This window comes from Rhipicephalus microplus, chromosome X (genome assembly GCF_043290135.1).
Source record: "Rhipicephalus microplus isolate Deutch F79 chromosome X, USDA_Rmic, whole genome shotgun sequence".
Classification (NCBI taxonomy): Eukaryota; Metazoa; Arthropoda; class Arachnida; order Ixodida; family Ixodidae; genus Rhipicephalus; species Rhipicephalus microplus.
Window position 1 is genome coordinate 225437661 of NC_134710.1, and position 19705 is coordinate 225457365.

A 19705-nucleotide genomic window follows, 5' to 3' on the forward strand; every position below is an offset into this window, starting at 1 on the left:
GGTCCAGAGGTAATGATGTGATGATGTACGTCGTGGCACACTGTTTTTTTACAATTAGGCGCTGTGGTGATATACAGAAATTCTCGTAGGAAAGCCGTGAAGGGTAAATTGTAAGTCGTTGCACAAGAGAGAGCTAAATCTGTGGTTTCTGGCACAGCAATGCCTTTCACAGAGAAGTAAGTTGTCTTGTCGAGTAGATGTCCCTTGACATTGACAATGAGGCCATGGTCGATGAGGAAATCAGCACTGATAAAGGCAGAAGGAACATTAGTGACCATGAACAGCCAGCAAAATGGTCTCTGTAATCCCAGGTTGAGTATGTGCGAGCGTTGTCCAAATGCTGGAATGTGTGTTCCATTCACAGCTTGCAAGAACAGCATTGTAGTAGCGGCACGATTCATACGTGTAGCGGGTAGAATGCTGACCTGTGTGCCAGTGTTGATTAGAAAGTGTTGCCCAGTGACCTTGTCGTTGACATAGAAGAGGTGACATGGGGTGGGCTCGTGACTGCTCGTCGCCACAAGTGGTCGGCCAAACGGTTTTCCGACCAGGCACAAGGGAGGAGAAATTGACGTGCGCGGGCACCAAAACGGCGGTGATACCAGCACATGTCAGACTGCTGTGCTTGACCGTTACACTGGCGCTTGATGAATGAGCAGCGTTGAGAAGATGGGGAACGGCGACGTCGATTTGAAGGAGAAACGTTCCTGTGCATGGAGCAATGAGAAGCTTCTCCAGTCTATCGCAGAACTGAGCGACAGGAAATGATGTTGATGCTGGCTTGGGCAGCTTTGTCAGTGAAAGGTTAACAGCGTGCGATGTTGAAGACAAAAGTGCAGCTGCAACCATGGGAAGTGGATAGGCAACTTCGATAACCTTGTCAGCCAATGTAGCGAGCTCTGACAAATTCTAGGTTGAAGCACTGGCCAGCACCATCTGGACTTGGGTGAGCAAGCGCTGAAGAAATAGCTCACGGACGAATGTGCTATCCGTGATGAAAGCATATAGACCTAGAAAATTACGGAGTCGACGCAGGAGCTGGCTTGGCCATCGATTGCCGAGTTGTTTGATTGAGTGTAGCTGTTGCGACCACATGTGCTTGAAGGGAGCTGTGCAGTCCAATATAGCGGCCTTGATTAAGTCTTATCGCTACTTCAGTAGGGTGTGCGTGAACAAATGCAGAAGGTCCGAAACCTCATCGATGATGGTCGCTGGAAGCGCGTCGACCACAAGGAAGTACTTGAGAGTCTGGGACGTAATCCGCGAGAGTTCAAAATGAGCCTCTACTTGGATGAACCATACTGAGGGGTTCTGTTCCCAGAACTGTGGCAGTCGGATAATGTTCACAATAGCCCGTAGCATGTTGAATCAGTCTCGGCCCCCGCCGGGTTGGTTGAAGATTGCCGACGTTTGTTGCCGGTGGTTTACATGACTCCTTGTCTTTTTATTTGATCGGGCACAAGTTACTAGTTGATGCAAATGTCTACGGTCACCAATTGAGGAGCACACATGAGAAAACGACTTGACACATCCTTCTATCGCTACAGCGAATATTACAGTGACTTCTTTATTTTCTACGCCCCTTGCGCGAGCCTTGCTACCGCACCGCACGAGATCATGCCCAGCCTTGTCTTCCTTCGTGACGCGATGCCGATGATGTCGGTGGCGCTACACATCATTCACTTCATGAGTATGCTGCAATTTTTTTTTTATTCTGTTGATGTGTTTGCTATGGTGCATAAAATTCAGAGGTGCTTCGCCATTGTCTCTACAAAAGACCAACACAACACTCGATCACTGCTCTCACTCACTCGCTGCGGCCTTGTTTCCTGCCATCAGTAGTAAACGAGGTTGTTACATGTTCTTTTCATCTTTATCTCTCCTCTTGAGTTCAAAACATACCATTTCTCTGTATTTCAAGATTTCCCGATATTCCCAGAAAACAGCCGACACTGAGGGGCATGTCACGACCAGAAACACCAGACAGAGAAAATGTTAGTCATGAAGAAAAAGAGAACAGCAAGCACTGGGAAGAAACAGAAGCTGATATGATTCAAGCTGGCAACTGCAAGTTAGCATTTTTGCCGTCTCTTTCTTGTTTCACATTTGTTTTTTCTTAATCCAAAAGTTACTCCATGACAACATTCACTGAACTCAAGAACATTCATTTCTAATACTAGAAACAATGAAGGGGAAATGCTAAAAGCCAATGTACTTAGGTTTAGGTTGGACGTTAAAGAGCCCCATGTAGTTGAAATTTTCAAAGCCCTCCGCTACAGTGTCCCTCATAACAATATCGTGGTATTGGACGTAAAACCTCGACAATTATTATTATTATCACCATCATCATCATCATTATTATTATTACCGTAAAATGACAAGCAAGCGCCCCCCCTACCATTTTGTGGAGATCTGAAATAAGTGCCAAAGAGCGCCCCCTTCCCAAATCTGGTAGGATTACCCTTAACCGTTGAGGGGGGGGGGACGCTTGCTTGGCATTTTACATAGTACTTGAAACTAGAAAAATAAAACTTGCAAGTATTAAACCCAAAATTCATTAACTGTATTAAGAGAAAATCCCCCATTCTATTGACTTGACTTCAAACGTGTTTTGAAGTTTCTCACACTATACATCAACTTGGAAATACCGTATCTTAAACACAGCAGAGTACCAAATACGTGTTCTCACTTTGAGGTGGTTCAGTTGGCTGAAATTTCTTCTGAAGAGTACTAGTTTGTGTAGGCGCAATTGGTGGTGGAGTCTCCTCGACTTTGGTAGTCACTGGGGGTTGGCTGCCACCCACAGGAGCTTTCACGTTGTTTTCAACTTGCGAATTAGTTGCAGCATTTTGATCATCATCCTTGACTCGACGTGGAGGACCGTTGACTTGATCATCTTTGTCTCCATTAGATGACTTCACTGAATCCGCAGCTGCACATGAAATAGAGAAATATAAAAACTTGAATGCTAGGCACTGCTAGAGATCTTGCATAACACTGGTACAGCCTATCAGCAGTGACACTAATCACCACTGTAGCTTATAACTACAGTAACAAGCACATGGTACATCTGAGCTGTTAGTAATCTGTATTAACTTATTTTGTATGAATGTCAGCCCAATTTCCTCTTGCTTCTGCAAAACACAACTCCACTAAAGGTGTGCAAGTAAATTACAAGGTTAAAAAAAATAACTTTCCCAGCCAGCAAGATCACACATACACATGAAAATGAAAAAATCTCTTTGCCAGGTTTATCTGAAGAAACAACAAATAAACTCTCAAATTCTATCGATTAACTTTATAACTTAGCATAACAGTGACAAAAGGAATAAAGAACGACAAAAAAAGAATAAACCAGTGGATGTACGTAGATCAACAAGCAAGTGTACTTTTTGATTTTTTTATTGTTGCCTTTTATTAATGCGACAGTGTTAAAGGGCTTGTTTTGCAGAAATTTTTTTGTCGGTGTTGTTGGTTTTGAAAAAAAAAATCATCATTGTTAGTGACCGAAAAATCAAGATTCAAATAAAATAAAGAATAAACTCTTCAGTTCAAGTGAGAACCGAACCAAGGCCTACGCATGGCAAGCACATGTCCTACTATAGAGCCACACCATTGCTTGAAACAGCTTCAGAAAAAAATGCTATCCGAATATCACATAGTGGGAGAAATCTTCGTAAAGCATGCACTATTGCATGACAGAAGCATAGAATCGTGACAGGCATCAAAACATGTGAATTGCACAACGAGTGGGTGCTCTAAAGGCTCATCCATTACAAAGCCCTCATACATATTTAATCATCTCCAGTTGCAAAAGCATGAACCAAGTGAACAGGTTTGCGGTTTGCCTGATGCCATAAGCGGGATTCACATGAGGGAGAAATCCCCGGAGGAGAGGTGAGAATGGCACATCACGTGACAACGATGTCACGGGTTAGTGTGTCGATGTGATCTCCTCGTGGCTCCTCGGGGAAGGCGGGGCTCGTTTCTCCGACCGGTCAAACGATCCCCGTGCAGCAGGGGATGTAGCGGAATTTCGGGTGGGTCTCTGGCCAGATTGTAGCCCTCTTTACTGCGGTGCCTGCAGAACGCAGCAGTGGCAGCTGTTCCAAATTACGCTCTGAACTTGCGTGCACCGGGATGGCGAAAATGAAAGATGAAACAGCTTTTTTTTTCTTTTCTCTCGTGGAAGAATATCCTCGCTTGTACAACATCTATTCCGATGACTATAGTAAAACTAACCTAAAGAATGGTGTGTGGGAGACAATAGACAAGCAGATGATGGAGCACTACCATCTCTATGGAGTGATATTTGGTTTTGTTTTAAAGTGATTATTCTGATAAGAATTGTGACATCGCCCGCTTTTGTTCTTGCTGCTGCTACTGCTCTGCTTGTTCAGCCTGATGTAGATGTCTTACTTTATAACAAAATTTTTCAACGAGCCTCCTTATTCAAGATGAGACGCTTAAACTACAGCCAGCCGTAGAATTCGAGAGCTGCTTCTTATATTCAGAAACATGGCATACTTCACGTTTTACTTTATCGGCTATACTGATGCAGGAGAATCTTAGGCTGTGTTTGCGTAGTGAAGACAGAAGTGGTCTTCAATCACCTTGTGTTTCGAAATTATAATGAAACGCTTGTACAGATCATTGTCAGATATTAATAGGCGAAATCCCTTCCGTTCGCGGTTGACCTCATGAGAGAAATGCTATGATAGCATAATTACTTCGTTTACAAAAAGCCAACCGACATCAAAAGATACTGAAATTATTATCTACCGACTTAACGGTAGTATTTCACGAGTCAAAGAGCCTGTGAGCGATTTCATAGTCGGAAAAAAAAAAAAGCTGTTCTCAATGACGCTGCCAGGAATGTCACTTTGGGCGAGTTTGTTTTTGCAAAAAAAGAAAAGCTTGTGGTGGCGAGTCAAACTAAGGGCAACGCCGCATCTGAATTCCACAAAAAAAAAAAGAGACATATGAACAAGAAAGGTTCTAGAAGCAGCAAAGCAGCAGCAGCGGGGAGGGGGGGGGGGGGGCAAAACGGGCACTTGCCTCAAACCACACCAGCACTTTCCTCCTTCTCCAGTTAAGACGCAATGCAACTTTGAACCCCTCCCTGCCCTCTCCAAAACGAAAGCTTGCCGATATCTATGGCTGGGGGTCAAAGAATTCTTCAGTGCTCCCACTCCCTTATATGGTGGAGGCTCTGGCCCACTGATCTTCCCCACTGTTCACCTCGTCGATATGAGCGAGGGACATTTGGGGGGACTTATCCTCGCCTGTTGACGTCACTAGGCTCCGCCTTTATCCATGTATTTCTCCCTCGTGTGAATCCCGCATTACAGACCTGTAGTGGGCACTTAACTGTACTTGCAGTAGACATTCCAGAATAGTTTGAAACAGCCAACGTTATGCACAAAGTCACTCGTTTTCTTATGGCACGGTTGAGACATGTACTGAGAACTGAAGCCAGGCTAGCTATTGAGAAAGCGATGTGCCAGGGTCCCAATTACGTTATCGTGTTCTGCTCTTAAAAACAAAGTTCAAGCATCCCCCAAGTTTTTCCTTTTATCATCCTTCCATCAGTCCTCGCCCCCCCCACCAATTTTTTCTTCCATCAACTAGCCACATACATCACTTCACTATCCATTAACATTTTCTTCAAAGAGAACACAAGTCAACCCATGTACAAAACAGCTCAGCCTCACTTTCCCTTGTAAGAACTCGGGGTTGAGGCTAGCCCGAGAACCCCTCAGGAATGAGGCAGAGACCAACAGAAACCATGTTTACTGATTGGAATCCGAGCCGTAACTGCCCACTGCCAGCGGCTGCCGCGTGCCATGAGCACACACGTGATCGTCATTGTCCTCGTCTTTCCACAATCGCTCGCAGTCGCCACTCTCATACTGCCCCCTCCCCCACGGAAAAAGTGGAGAAGACGGATGCGGCAACATCACAGAGCTAGCCCATGCAAATGTCCTGGCTAGTCTTGGCCACAGTGGATTGCACGTGGTGTACGCGGCCACACGTCGGTACAGTTAATGCCTCGTTCCTCATGGCACGTTATGGGCCGCCAGACGCGGTAACTGCTAAGTCGCACAGTGACAGGTAACATACTGCTGCCGCCTGAAGATGGAGGAGAAATGGACTCGTTCAGGTTGACCACCACGGTCATCGGCGAGAGCATGACAGAACACTGATGCTCGTGCTGCAGCACCGGTCCTAGCGAGTCATAAGTCGTGGTCGTATGTCATAATTGTAACCATCCAGACAGTTCACGTGCAGGTGGGAGTCGTTGAATGCTGGCGACCTCGGCAGCCATGGAGGTGTGACGTCCCCTACGAAGGTCCAGCTGTACAGACCTCCGGCGCTGACACCTCCCTCGCTGATGGTGCGTTTTGGATCAGACACATTGGCGCAATTGCTCACGTGAATTGCAGGTTTCTGCTCGAACTGGCCCACCTTTGCGGTCGCCCTCTCCAGGGAGGACTCCTGAAGCTGCACCATCTCTTCCAGCCTGGATCGTTTTTCTGTTTGCTGCTGCCTTGCCTTAATCTATTCTGTCAGCTGCTTGTTCTCTGTTTCAGCAAAGGCTAGTACCTGATTCAGCTTTCCAAACTCTGCCCGCATGGCCTCTTGTTCAACCTCACTCTTCTTCAGACTGTGCATAAGGATCGTCTCAGAGCGCGACGCCAGACTAAGCTGCTTATATAGCTTGGACACCTTTGCTGACAAAGCCTTCTACCCAGTCTCAAGCCCTTAGGTTCATCCATGCTTCTTCTTGCACTCTGTTTCCTTCTTCCTATGTTCCAAAGTTAGTGCCTGTACTTCACTGGTCTCTCGGTGGCGGCACTGCTGGGCTTGGGCCAGCTGCACATGGAAGTCAGCTACCTGCATTTGTAGCTTATCCCTGCTGTGAGTCTCGGAATGCATGCTGTCGCTGGAGCTCTTCATCGTGGCTGTGTCGCATGTTTGCCAGTTCAGTGTCCCTCTCCAGCGACTGCCCCTCGAACTTGGCACACTGCTGCTGCTGATCCTTGAGAAGCACTACTGCTGAGTGTTTGCAAGCAGCCTCTCAATGCCACTGCACTCCAGCGAGTCCTCGGCCATCTTTCAGTTCAGATTGAAGATCTCAGCTTCAACGATGTACAATTTGTCACAAGATGTCTTGGCCTCGAAGAGACGCGGCTTTGACTGTCCAGCCACTTTTCAAGCTGTTTCTCCAGAGCAAAGATTCTGTACTTCTGGTGAGAAATGTGTTGGTCCTTCTCATGAATAATGGTAGTTGCCTTGAACTTGTAGCCACCGTGCGCGTGTTTGAAATCATCATGTTCGTCAGTTTAGCTTCCCAACTTATGCTCTAGCTGACTGATGCAGGTAGCCTGCTGCAATGTATCCCACTTGAGGCAACACAGTTCAGCTAGAAGGGCAGCCTTGTCCCTCTCAAAGTCACGAGTGCGAGCCAGCTCTCCACCCTGCTTGTAATACTGGACTGCCTTTGCATCCTCATTTTCACCGTCCATGCCGCAGCCTGCTTCCTCCCAGCCTGTGACGCTGTCTCTCTCCCCGCAATAGTCGCTTTCCATGTGTTGCTCGTCTTCTGCCTCCAGATCAATGCACCGTATGTCGTGGCGTCTTTTCCCATTTTTTTTCCTTTTCCTCCTCCTATTGTCCATGTCACCATTAGTGCCAACGGCAGCTCCTTCTCGGCCTGCAGCGCCGTCTCGTCACGTGGCGTCTCCACACACGGCGTCCATTTCCAAGCCGGCGACATCCCATCCACCCTGACAACACCATTGGGCCTCTGCCGTGCCTCTGTGGAGCTCACCTCCCCCTCCGCAATGATGGGTACAGCTAGAGAAGACTGCTCGGCAATTTCCTGAGCAAAGCGAGCGAGCTCCTTAAGAAACGAAAAGGAGCAGACCAACAGGTATAGCTCGTAACGGGGATGGCATCACCATATAATGCGTGAGACTTTAACAGTCTCAGCAACAGTGGGGTCCACCTGACCAAAGAGCTCCTGCATGACCCGAACATAATCTCACCGGCCCCCCTCCTCTCGATGTTGCATTTAGGTGTCAAGCTTACGCCTAATACGGTATCCCTAGGAAACTGGCAGGAACTCTTCTCAGAATGCCGCGAAGAACTGGTTCCAGGACTGGCAGGGTGGTTGAAGACACCACCATCGTTCTGCGGCACAACGCAGGGCAACTGAAAGAACCCGCCGAAGCAGGTCAGACTCCGAGAAGCCGCTAACAGTCGAGTACACATAAAGGCCATCAATAAAATCTAGGACCGCTACCTTGGCATCTTGGCTGGAAAAGGTGGGCATGGTCAGCGCCGGCGTCAGGGCCACAATGGCGGACTGCCAGGTACCTCGATGCTCATGACCGAGCAGCAAGGTTCTTCCCGTTGGGCGTCAAATGAAGGGGTTCGGGGTTGAGGCTAGCCCGAGAACACCTCAGGGAAGAAGTGGAGAGTGACAGAAACCATATTTACTGATCGGAACCCGGGCCGCAACTGCCCCGCTGCCAGCGGCAGCCGCATGCCACGAACACACATGTGATCGTCATTGTCCTCATCTTTTTACAATCGACACGCTCGCGGTCGCCACTCCCATGTACTCTACAACAAACTTTCATTTCGGTATTAACACCTTTTTATTATCCAGAGTTTTCCAACAAACATACGGGTAACACCATTTTAGAGGATTTGTCCATAAAGTAATGAAACTGGCTTTCGTACACTGCTGCAGCCACCAGTAGCACGATTTCCAGATTAAACATTTGTGATGGAGATTCTTGGCTAAGTAACGCACCGCACAGCATTTGCATTCAAGCTCTGACACAGTGAGGATCTCAAGTGATGCAAAGGCCGATTTAAAAACACAGCTGGAAAGGAAAGGATTGCGATGAAAAAAAAGTGTCATAAATAGTACAATAATGAAACTGGACAGCCTGTGAATGTTAAATCAAGCGGTCATCACATGGACACAGCATTTTAATAGAGCAGGTCACAACTTCGTTGACTTTAACTTGTGGGGTCTCGTAATGGAGAGAGCCATGGTTTTGAAGTGAACGGACACAGTAGACACAGTCGGAACAAACCAAAACAACACACACTACTTTTACAGCGAAAGCTGTGTTGAGATCACAACTCGGGTCATGCAAATTTGTCCGCCCCCGCTGTCGCCACCAGTGTCCGTAACCGCATTGCGTGAACTTAAAAAAAAAAAACCTAGCACCAATGACACAGTGGGGCTTGAACCCAGGTCCGCTGGGTGCCAGCCCAGCATTCTACCACTGAGTTACGCCGGTGTTTGTAACTGCTTGTCAAACTTGCCTTAGGCAGGCTTGACCTAGCACCAATAACACAGTGGGGCTCGAACCCGGGTCTGCTGGGTGCCAGCCCAATATTCTACCACTGAGCTACACCGGTGCTTGTGACTTGTCAAACTTGCCTTAGGCAGGCTCGATGTCGGCAAAGCAATCGTGTTAATATGACTTATAAAGCATTTTAAAACAGCGAAAGAACAACCAGTCATCGCACAATGCAAATAGCGTAACGAGTGGGCCATCCAATGCTCCAACCCATCACAAAAGCTTGTTCTTGTTCCCCTATTAACTGTGGCGCATACCCACTTCACCCATAATTCCTCATCGTTGTCAGCCACTGCATGAACAATTAGCACAAAATTTCTTGGATATGTTTAACGGATACCACACTTCTCAGAAGAATGACGAAAAATACCAAAGTGAATGCCGGCCTACTACCCAAATAATTTATTAATAATGACCAAGTGGGTATCAAGCAAGAGTGCTTACATTAGTTACCCAATGAGTGTTTTAAAAAGGCTCTGAAAGGCCGCTCTTCTAGCTTTCACTGTGCCTGTGCTGTGACTTCCGCGCAGGCCTGGCGTTGTTTTTTTTATCGACGATATCGTCAGCTGAATTATTATACATCAATTGTGATCAACTCGCTACAACAACCTTACACAATATCACACAACACTAAATAATATAACAAACAGAAGACGGCAAACAAATTTCGAACCTACTATTGTTAGATGGATGGATGGATGGATGGATGCAAAACTTTACTTGAAGTGCTGAGATGCACAACTCAACGCGCAGTGGGCCGCCCCCATGTTGGGACAGTCAGGCCGAGCCCAACTGCCGCATTGTGGGCCCTCTGGACATCCCAAAGTTGATTCCAGACATCGGGGCTCTTGATAGCGAACAACCACATTTCTTCATTCGATTGGTGCGGGCCCCACAACAAGAGGCAGCGCCTGAGCATGTGGTCTAGGCTAGCGAATTCGTTGTAGTGCCTGCAAGAGCTACTAGGATAAATGTTGGGATAAACTTTATGGTATAAAGCCGGGCTGGGATACGAATTCATTTATAGTAGCCTGAGAATCAAAGCCTGCGCTCGATTTAACTTATCATTAGAAAAAAGAAAGTCTCTTCTGCCGAGATAAAAGTGCTAGGTAATTTCGTTATGAGTGGCTGGTTGATCTCTGTTCTCCACAACTACGGGCCGATGGGGGAGTTCTCCATGGTCGCAGAAAGCGAGACCTCGTGCCTTGGAGTGTGCCAGCTCGTTCAGGTTTATGGGGCCTCGCCTGATGGACCCCATGTGAGCTATTGATTGATTGATTGATTGATATGTGGGGTTTAACATCCCAAAACCACCATATGATTATGACAGGCACCGTAGTGGAGGACTCCGGAAATTTCGACCACCTGGGGTTCTTTCACGTGGACCCAAATCTGAGCACACGGGCCTACAACATTTCCGCCTCCATCGGAAATGCAGCCGCCGGAGCCGGGATCCGAACCCGCGACCTACGGGTTAGCAGACGAGTACCTTAGCCACTAAACCACCGCGGCGGGGCCCCATGTGAGCGGGGAACCACGTGAGGGTGTGGGAGGTGATGCTCCCTTCTTTTTTTTTTTTTTTTTTTTTAAGGGCAAAGGGCGAAGCTCTTTCTGGTGTGGCGTGTGTGTCCCTCGTAGTGCGTTACCACCGGTGGCACATACCTGAAAGAGCGGTCTTTAATGTCGGCTGCATGGCGGCACTTTTGCTTTATGAATAGATCATGAAAAGATGTGAGATGGCTGTACTTGGAGTGTTCACTAGACAGGCGGGCGGGCAGATGGACATACAGATGGACGGACTGACTGACGAATGCACGGACAGACAAACAGACAGACAGACAGACAGACAGACAGAGGTGCGGACACATGGACAGACAGACGAACAAACGGACAGACAGATAAAAAAACGGGCGTATGGACGGACGCATGGACAAACGCACGGACGGACGCTCTGACGTTGACACGGATGGACGGACGGAAGCACGGACGAACTGACGAACGCTTTGCACCACCGATCATCATTAACTCCATGAATAGGCTGTGAATTTTTTATTTTATTCATGGAATATCTTCCCTTTTACACACACATAACATCACAACACCCCCTCCCCGCTCTTCCCCACTTTCCACATCATCCTTCCCCTTCTTCGTTCGAATTAGAGAAGAGTATACGAAGCATATACACATTAGTGCTAAGAAAATAAGCTCCAGTCCACTTGTCGAAACGTCGGCTCGAGCACGCAAACCCTCTTTACGCATTTTTTTCATCAAAAGCTGACTGAGTTTTTTTCATGGTAGAAAACGTAAAAAATAAAGCATTCTCTGCACCAACAGTATACGATGCAATTCTACATTCAGCTGGGCAAAACTGCTTCCGTGATGTTTTTATTTCGTTAAGAAGACTTACAAAAACCATGCCCAGTTCATGACTAAGGTTTATCCCTGGTTCATGAGTTCAAGTACAGATGGGATACTGCTAAAGACATGGAGCAATCTTGATGCTCTTCAAGGAGTGGCTTGGATGAAAATGCAGCCAATTTTAAAAATTATTCTGGATCATTACCATGTTTTAAGTGTCAAATTATTTGCCAAAGACCTCAACATGTTTAAGAGTTATTATACATATTTACAAAACATATTTACAGAATTATTTCTGAAAATTTTGAACCTGCAGGAGGTTTGTGCCACATTGGGACCAGAAGTGTTCAGTGAGGAACGAAAACATTGATGAGTTGACTATTTCTGTGAGACACTGTTGCAGCTAGAAAGTGAAACGGACTTTTTTACATAATGTAGTACCAGGTGAGAAATGATGGATGTTCTAGTGTGACCTTGAAGTGCCAAAGTTCAAAGTGGCCCACGAGCTCCTGGCACCCCAGGAAAGCACGACTGTTGATGTCCAAGATCAGTGTCTTATTTGACAAGCACAGAGTGGTCCACAAAAAAATTTGTATTCCTAGAACAAACTGTCATCGCCATATACCACAGAAAAGTCCTTACATGCCTTCACAGACTTGACAAATGGAAATTAGCGAAGATTTCCAATCGCTGGATGCTCAACCATGACAATCTTTCATCCCACACTGCCTTTGTTATGACAGCCTACCTGGCTTAGATAGGAACTGCAACCTTGCCTCAGCCACAATACCGCCCCTACGTCAGCTCAGCAAACATTTTTTCTGTTTTCAGAGCTCAAGAAAAGCCTGAATGATAACCGTTTCGACAGTGTTCTTGCAATTTCCCCTGGAAATGGTGAGAACACCATCTCTCAGTTTCTGGCAGTTCAAAAAAGAATGAAGATAAAAAGTAGTGCTCTGCACACGTGGACACAAGACTTGGTGCAAATGAGGTGTTTATTTTACAATGTCACCTGTTCTTACTAGCTTGCTCTCCATATTTACCCTTCTGACAAATGTCAACTATAGCTTGATTGAGTCATTTACCTGACATTCATTTGTGAAGCACCTCTTCAAACCTTGCTTGCTGCCTGCAGTATATATTTCCTCCTGTGCCTCCTTCATTGTGCTCATCATTTTGTCCTTCAGTTCATTCATTATTGTTATACCATCACTTCCACCAAAATGTAATGAGAAAAATCTTTCCGGTTTGAAGAAAATTGAGGCAATCCCACGACTATGCAATCTTTGAATACAACAGAGCTGGCTGCCAAATCCGGTGAATGAAGATAGTCCTTTCTACATTCTTTTTTTTTTCTGTACAGCTTCTTTATTGTGTCCGTTTCTAGTTATCTCTCTGACGTTCTATCTTTTTCTTTCTCCCCTTCCCTTCTCTCTATTTCTCTCCTTCCATTTCTTCACATCAATTTATTTCTCCATCTCTGCACTTGTTCTCTCGCCCATCCAAGTAATTGCATCCCACGTCAGACAAATCAGCGCCGCAAGACAGAGAGATGTTCAGAGAGACAGAGAAGAACGCTTCTACATTCAAATGCACATATATACTCTATAAAGTGGACAGTGAGATGACCACCACTGTAGCTCAGTGGTAGAGCATCGGATGCGTTACTCATAGGTCACAAGTTCGGATCCTGCCGGTGGCAAGTTACCTTTTTGTTCATTTTTGTTTCTTCACACTTACATTACAATTATTTCTAATCGGATCCCCTACACTTTCCCTGACATTATTTTCAGTGAGTTCTCATGGACTATAAAGCACGTAAAGCAGAGCATGCCACTAGCATATTCAGATCACATCATTTACAATCCAACTTTCGATGACCATAAAAAAAACACTAGCGCTCATATTGAATACTCTAAAAAACATATAAGCCTTTTCTCGTTATTTGGCCTTCTCTAATATGACATATTTTGGCAATGTTTAACTGCTCATGGCCTCAGCCTTTGCTCATCCAAAGGGCACTTGTCACCATTTCACCATCGACTGCAACTAAACAGGTCAAAAGTTTCTTGAGTTTCGCCTCTTATTTCTGCTGTTTTGTTTATGGCTTTGAAGTATGTAGCAGCCCACTGAATGAGTCACTCAAGAAGAGTACCTTATGACACTGGCGTCCCAGACAAGAAGACACATTCAGAGACCATAGAGGGTCCTTAATCATTTTCACCAGTGACCATAGAATGAATAAAAAATTTCTAGAATCCTCCAAGATTGGGCAGAGCTACAGGGATTTGGCACTCCTCTCTTATCTCATCCGGATGAACACACTGGAAGTTACACCACAAGGAATGGCAAGGAGAAAAAAGCTACATCAGTGGTGCAATTTCGTACGAGTTCCAAATTCGGACGGAGGCGTTTCGTTTGTTACGAAAAAAGTAGGCGGTCTGAATCAGTCACGAGGACGAGGGGAAGCGAACAGCCAATAAGGGAAATGAAGGCCTGCGTCACAATTTTAACGTTGGCTTGGGGACTGTACAGCAAGCTGAGAAGTGTTTCTAACGTGTTGAGGAATGTTTAACTATTATTGCTCACTACTAAAATATGTTGGCACTGATATTCAAATGTTGAATATGAAAAGCGGTGCAAGTGAAATGCATTTTTCCCGTTATTGTTTTGAAATGACACTAGGTGGTGCCGCCATTCAGTGGGACATTTAGTGGTGGTGCTAGGTACAACCCCGTTTCAAGAGATTGCTCTACTCATGTCTCCACCACTAGTTAAATTAAAATGGCGCAATTTTTGAAGCTGTTGGCTCTGTCGAACGAAATTACGACGGAGTGCACATCAACCGGTAGTAAAAAAGAGCATCTCCTCTGGGTTTCCGAGGCTCAGCGGACGATGGTGCTCGCTTTCATGAAGGAGCATCCCCAGCTCAAAGTGAAAGCTATCGAGCTAGGGCACGGCTTCACCGTCACCGCCCGGCGGTGGCTGTGGCAGGAGCTAAGTGACGCGCTTAACCATGAATGGCCTGCCCAGAAAAAAAAATCACAGCATATACACAAAGTGAATGATGAGTGGGGCAAAGTTTGAAAGGGTTTCATCAATAAACCGTAAATCCTCCATTCATCCGTCAGTCTGTCCGTCTGTAGATCCATCTGTTCATCTTTCTGTCTGTCCATCTTCTGTCTGTCTGTCTGTCCATCTTCTGTCTGTGTACGACATTGGACACGAACAGACAGACGGGGTGGCAACAAAATGATATTGCTTTAGCACAGCTCAGTTTGAGTATGAAGAAAAGATGCTATACAGTCAAGAAAGAGAAAAACAGACAACAGTGTGCGCAATACGACAACGGAGGAGCGACAGAGCCACAGCATAAGTGCATGAGGCCTGCTACGACGCCGCAACTATCAGAGAGGCACAAACTTGAGTGACGGTCGAATGATCTAGGTGATCTGTTCTTTGATATTGATGTATATTTCCAGGCCGCCAGCTCGCTGGCATCCAATGATACGATCAAGTTCGTTGCACAAAATACGCACTGTTCGTTTTGACAGACACTAGCTCGCTGGCGTCCAATGATAGGGTCAAGTTCATCGCACAAAATACACACTGTTAGTTTTGACAGACGAAAACATTGTCGGAACTCTTTTTACAGCGAAAGCTTTGATTAGATCTAAACTCGTCATGCGCGGCGCCGTGGTTGTTGTTTGCCACCACTGCCGGTGTCCATAACCACATCGCACGAAATTAGAAAAAAAAATACCTAGTACCAATGACACAGTGGGGCTCGAACCCGGGTCCGCTGGGTGCCAGCCTAGTATTGTACCACTGAGCAATGCCTGTGCTTGGGACTTAATGGCAAACGTGCCTTAAGCAGGCTTGATGTCGGAAATGCAATCGCGTTAATACAACTTATAAAGCGTTTTAAAACAGCAAAAGAACAACCAGTCATCGCACGAGGCGAATAACGCAACGAGTGGGTTGTCCGATGCTCCAACCCATTATAAAAGCTTATTTTTGTTTATGTGTTAACTGTGGTGTATATCCACTTCAGGCATAATTCCTCATCGTCGTCAGCCATTGCATGAACAATTAGTACAAATTTCCTTGCAAGTGTTTAGCGGATACCATGCTTCTCAGAAGAATGACGAAATATATCTTACCGAATGACGGCCTACTACCCTACCCTACCCAAAAACTTGTATTATTAATGCCGCAGTGAGTATCAAGCAAGTGTGCTTGCAGCAGTTACCCAGTGAGAGTTTAAAAAAGGTTCTGAAAAGCCGCTCTTCTAGCTTTCGTTGTGACTGTGCTGAGCCTTCCGCGCTGGCCGAGCGTTATTATTTCTTTTTTTTTCTGACAACTATTTAAATGCATCATTTACCTCGCTTCGTCGTCTCTGCTTGGCTGAAGAAGCCACACGGGTGAGATGAAAAACTGTGGCATAGAAAGAAAACACCGTGTTCTCAAAGAGCCCGTATACTGAAAAGGCGCGAAGCACTTACATTTAAATTCCATCCATGCTGCCTCACACCCATTTCAATTTATTCGTTTCGTTTCGGACAGGCTATCTGACCGTTCCTTCACCTCCGCCCGAAAAATGGACGAAAACAGAAATGTGACACTTTGGCTCACATGATATAGAACGTAACGGCATTCGTCACGACTCAAATGGGCCAATCGCGTGCAACTTGATGAAACGGCCTCCGCCCGAATTCGGAACGCGTACAAGATTGCACCGCAGCAAGTGTAATAACCTTGGACGCACAGGATGAAATATGATCATTCTTTGGCGTTATTCCTGTGTGCAAGTGCCAACTACTGTGTAATGTTAGCAGACTATAAAGAGTAGCACTGGCACGTGGTGGTGCCCCATGGCAAGAAGTGCAACTAATTCGAACACCGTTCTTGATTTACGTGACCTATTGGCCAATAGCATGCCTCTGCTGTCCAACTTTGAACAGCAAGCACCAGTATCTCCGAAGAGATTACGCACAGGCCTCTGTAATAAAAAAAAAGGGGGGATCTCGAGAAAAAAGTGTAACTTCGTGTTCTGCTTCTAAGCTCTCCTTACCACCCACAACTGCAAGATTTGGCTCAGCTGTTCACAGCAGCGTTTGCCATCTACATGATGAGTTTTCTCACCGAGCTAGAGTAATGATTCATAACCCCTTTAATAGTGTGTTGCTGCAGTCCCGTATACTAATCCATTACCAGAAGAATGCACATGTAATTATCCATCCTTATACCAGTGGCACGGCCACTGGATGAAAGAGCGCACGGGTACGCGTCGCCGCGTGCTCCGAAATTGGCGTGACAGGTCTAGTTCCTGAGCCACCGCTGCAGTGTCACCGGGGGGGGGGGGGGGGGGGGGGCAGTTTTCGCGAGCGCCCACGGAATCGCATGCGCGGTGCGCTTGCGGTAGTTACAATTGAGCATGTGCATCTGTGTGTGACCTGCCAAATCTTTTAATATTCGTCTAGCGTGCGCCCACCAGGTAATTACCGATCTTGGTTTTATATAGCTGCAGTCTTTGCAAATTTTCGGTATTGTCTTGCCCAAGATGCATGGAGCCTTGCACACCGACCAGGTTTCGCAGAAGTAAGAATTCTGAGCTCATTTTACTCAGATCCTACAAGATCACAACTAACTGATTTGGAAGAGCTACACCTGTCCTAATGCATCAAAATTCATTATAGTAAATGTGAGTATGTTGCTTCAGAAAACCTAGCTTCAGATTTAATCATTTCATTTAGAATAAGCAACCTCAGCAATTGCAATTGCCACCGTTCATTTCACACAAAATAAGATAGACCTTTTACTTCCTTCAAACACGTCTATAGTATTCATATAATACAGTATCAGATGCTACAACCACGAAATATACTTAGCCTGTGTCCGATCTCATAACAGTGGACTTGAGCTTCTTTGAAATTTCAGTGACTGTGACTTCAGTGCTGGCAATTGAGCGAGCAGTTATGAACAATATGAATACTGTGAGATGAAATGAGCGATGAAAGGCTGAAAAATGCGAACACAACTGTTTGCGTTCCTGTGCTTTTGAATGTTTTTGTCTGTTTCCGTCACGACGTTCTGGATGATAATGCAATTTATTCAACTTTACATTCAACAGTGAACACATAATCGGATTAAATTGCATGAAAATATATTATTCTCAATTTAGGGCTGATCCTGGCATTTTTAAAATTTTTAACTTCTTTAACCTTTGCATAATAAACCAGTTGAAAATTGCTTCACAGATAGGTAGGCGATATTTTTCAGGGAGAATATCTGAGTGAGTGCATATTAGTTGGTGACACTCACTCACACACACAAAAGGTGCCCCGTTCCGCGACCGACAAGCATATGTTTACGTTGACGCCTACACAACCGCTGGCTCCAAAGTTGTTGCATCCAGGAGTTTTGACACCACCTTCCCGTTTTCTCTTATCTCTAGTTCTTTTTTTTTTTTCTAATTCCCAGCTTATCTCTAATTTTCTTCTAATGCCTGCCTATAAGCCCTTGGCACCTTCGTCATTAGTTCCTGTTATTTCCAAACACTGTCGCGCTGTGGTGTCGTGCATTTCACACAAGGCCATGTGAAACTGATGTTCGTTTTCGTAAAACAGTTTGAGCACCCCTTCCAGTGAAGAGGTTCGGCTGTCTGTGGCAATTTGCGGAATGGCACACAGACTCAAACTTACATCTGCAAAACATGCGACGGCACAAAGGTGCCGAAAAGCAGCTGGTGGGTGACAAGATTTTATATTTGAAAAAAATATATACTGGCAGCCGACACACACGTTGAGAGCCTCTAGTCGGGAGATTGTGAGGAGGGTCGTTTCGGAAAGAGCTGCGGTAGGGAAAAAAAAGATGGCGTAAACGATCTGCTATAATTGTCTCTGTTTACTTTTCACGTTAGTTGTTATTATTGTTTTGTTCTGCCTCCATCTTGTGCACCCAACTTTTGGCTTATGTGTCTATTGACAATAAAACCACCCGTTCGGTCTTTTGATGTTAGCCTCTCCACGGGCACTGGCGAATCCCGATAGCACTTCAACGTGCTTGTCTTCTGGCAGTCTCCGTCATGCAGTTCTGTCATTCATTACGGCTTATTTGTACTACTACCTGTGCTCGCTGAAAAAAGGCACGTGTACTTGACTGCCCTACAGCAGCCATGGTTTTGCGATGTGTAAACATTAAAATCACGGTTGTCACTTGACCCGGCCGTGTGTGTATGTATGTATGTATGTATGTATGTATGTATGTATGTATGTATGTATGTATGTATATATATATATATATATATATATATATATATTTGTGTATGTGTGTGTGCCACGCTGCTGTTTGTTGGCACACTAGCACGCAGGATAATCGATTCCGTCGGCCGCAATAATTCGTCGGCAAAAATTGTGGAAGCTCATTCATACTCCCTGAAACTTTCCTGAGCAGGACCCACTCGGACTTAAACTCGCCAAAATATTACTGGATGTGAGTCTGAGCGAGTCCGAGTGAGTCAACTCACGAGTCTGTTAGGCTTAGACTTTGAAACATTAAAGCTTTATTTATTTAAACATTCGGGATGCTGAGTTTTTCTGCCTAACATAAACTATCAAGAAATTTGAATGCCACTTCTAATGATGTATACTTTCACAGCCTCTTCAATAAAGTCATGAGGAGAGCATCATCATGTTTGTAGAAACCACGTTTATCCAACGTTTAAAGCTGAATTACTTTTTATGAATAACATGGAAAATATTCAAATCATGTTTCTTTCATACGTTGTCAGCTTATAAAAACTATGAACGTATAATGCCAAGTGTCCTGAAAATTTGTCAAGCATTCTGGCAGAAAAAATGCGAAGGTGCTGAATAAACATCACAAAAATCGAAATACTTTAGTTTAACACATCTTCGTAACTATAACAACGACTTTGTCACACATTTAGTGCCATATAT

At 45.4% G+C, this 19705-nt stretch overlaps 1 protein-coding gene across 3 annotated transcripts in view; it reads right to left on the minus strand.

Annotated features, from left to right (window-relative positions):
* The window catches only part of LOC119187514 (uncharacterized), a 69107-nt gene that overhangs the window by 22314 nt on the left and 27088 nt on the right, over window positions 1-19705 (minus strand). For all 3 annotated transcript variants that reach the window (XR_005111865.2, XM_037435654.2, XM_037435651.2), the window contains exon 3: window positions 2690-2932. Coding sequence is in view for 2 of the 3 variants with exons in the window: in XM_037435654.2 (XP_037291551.2) it covers window positions 2690-2932 (243 nt within the window). In the remaining variant the exon portion in view is untranslated. The remainder of the gene's footprint in view (window positions 1-2689; window positions 2933-19705) is intronic.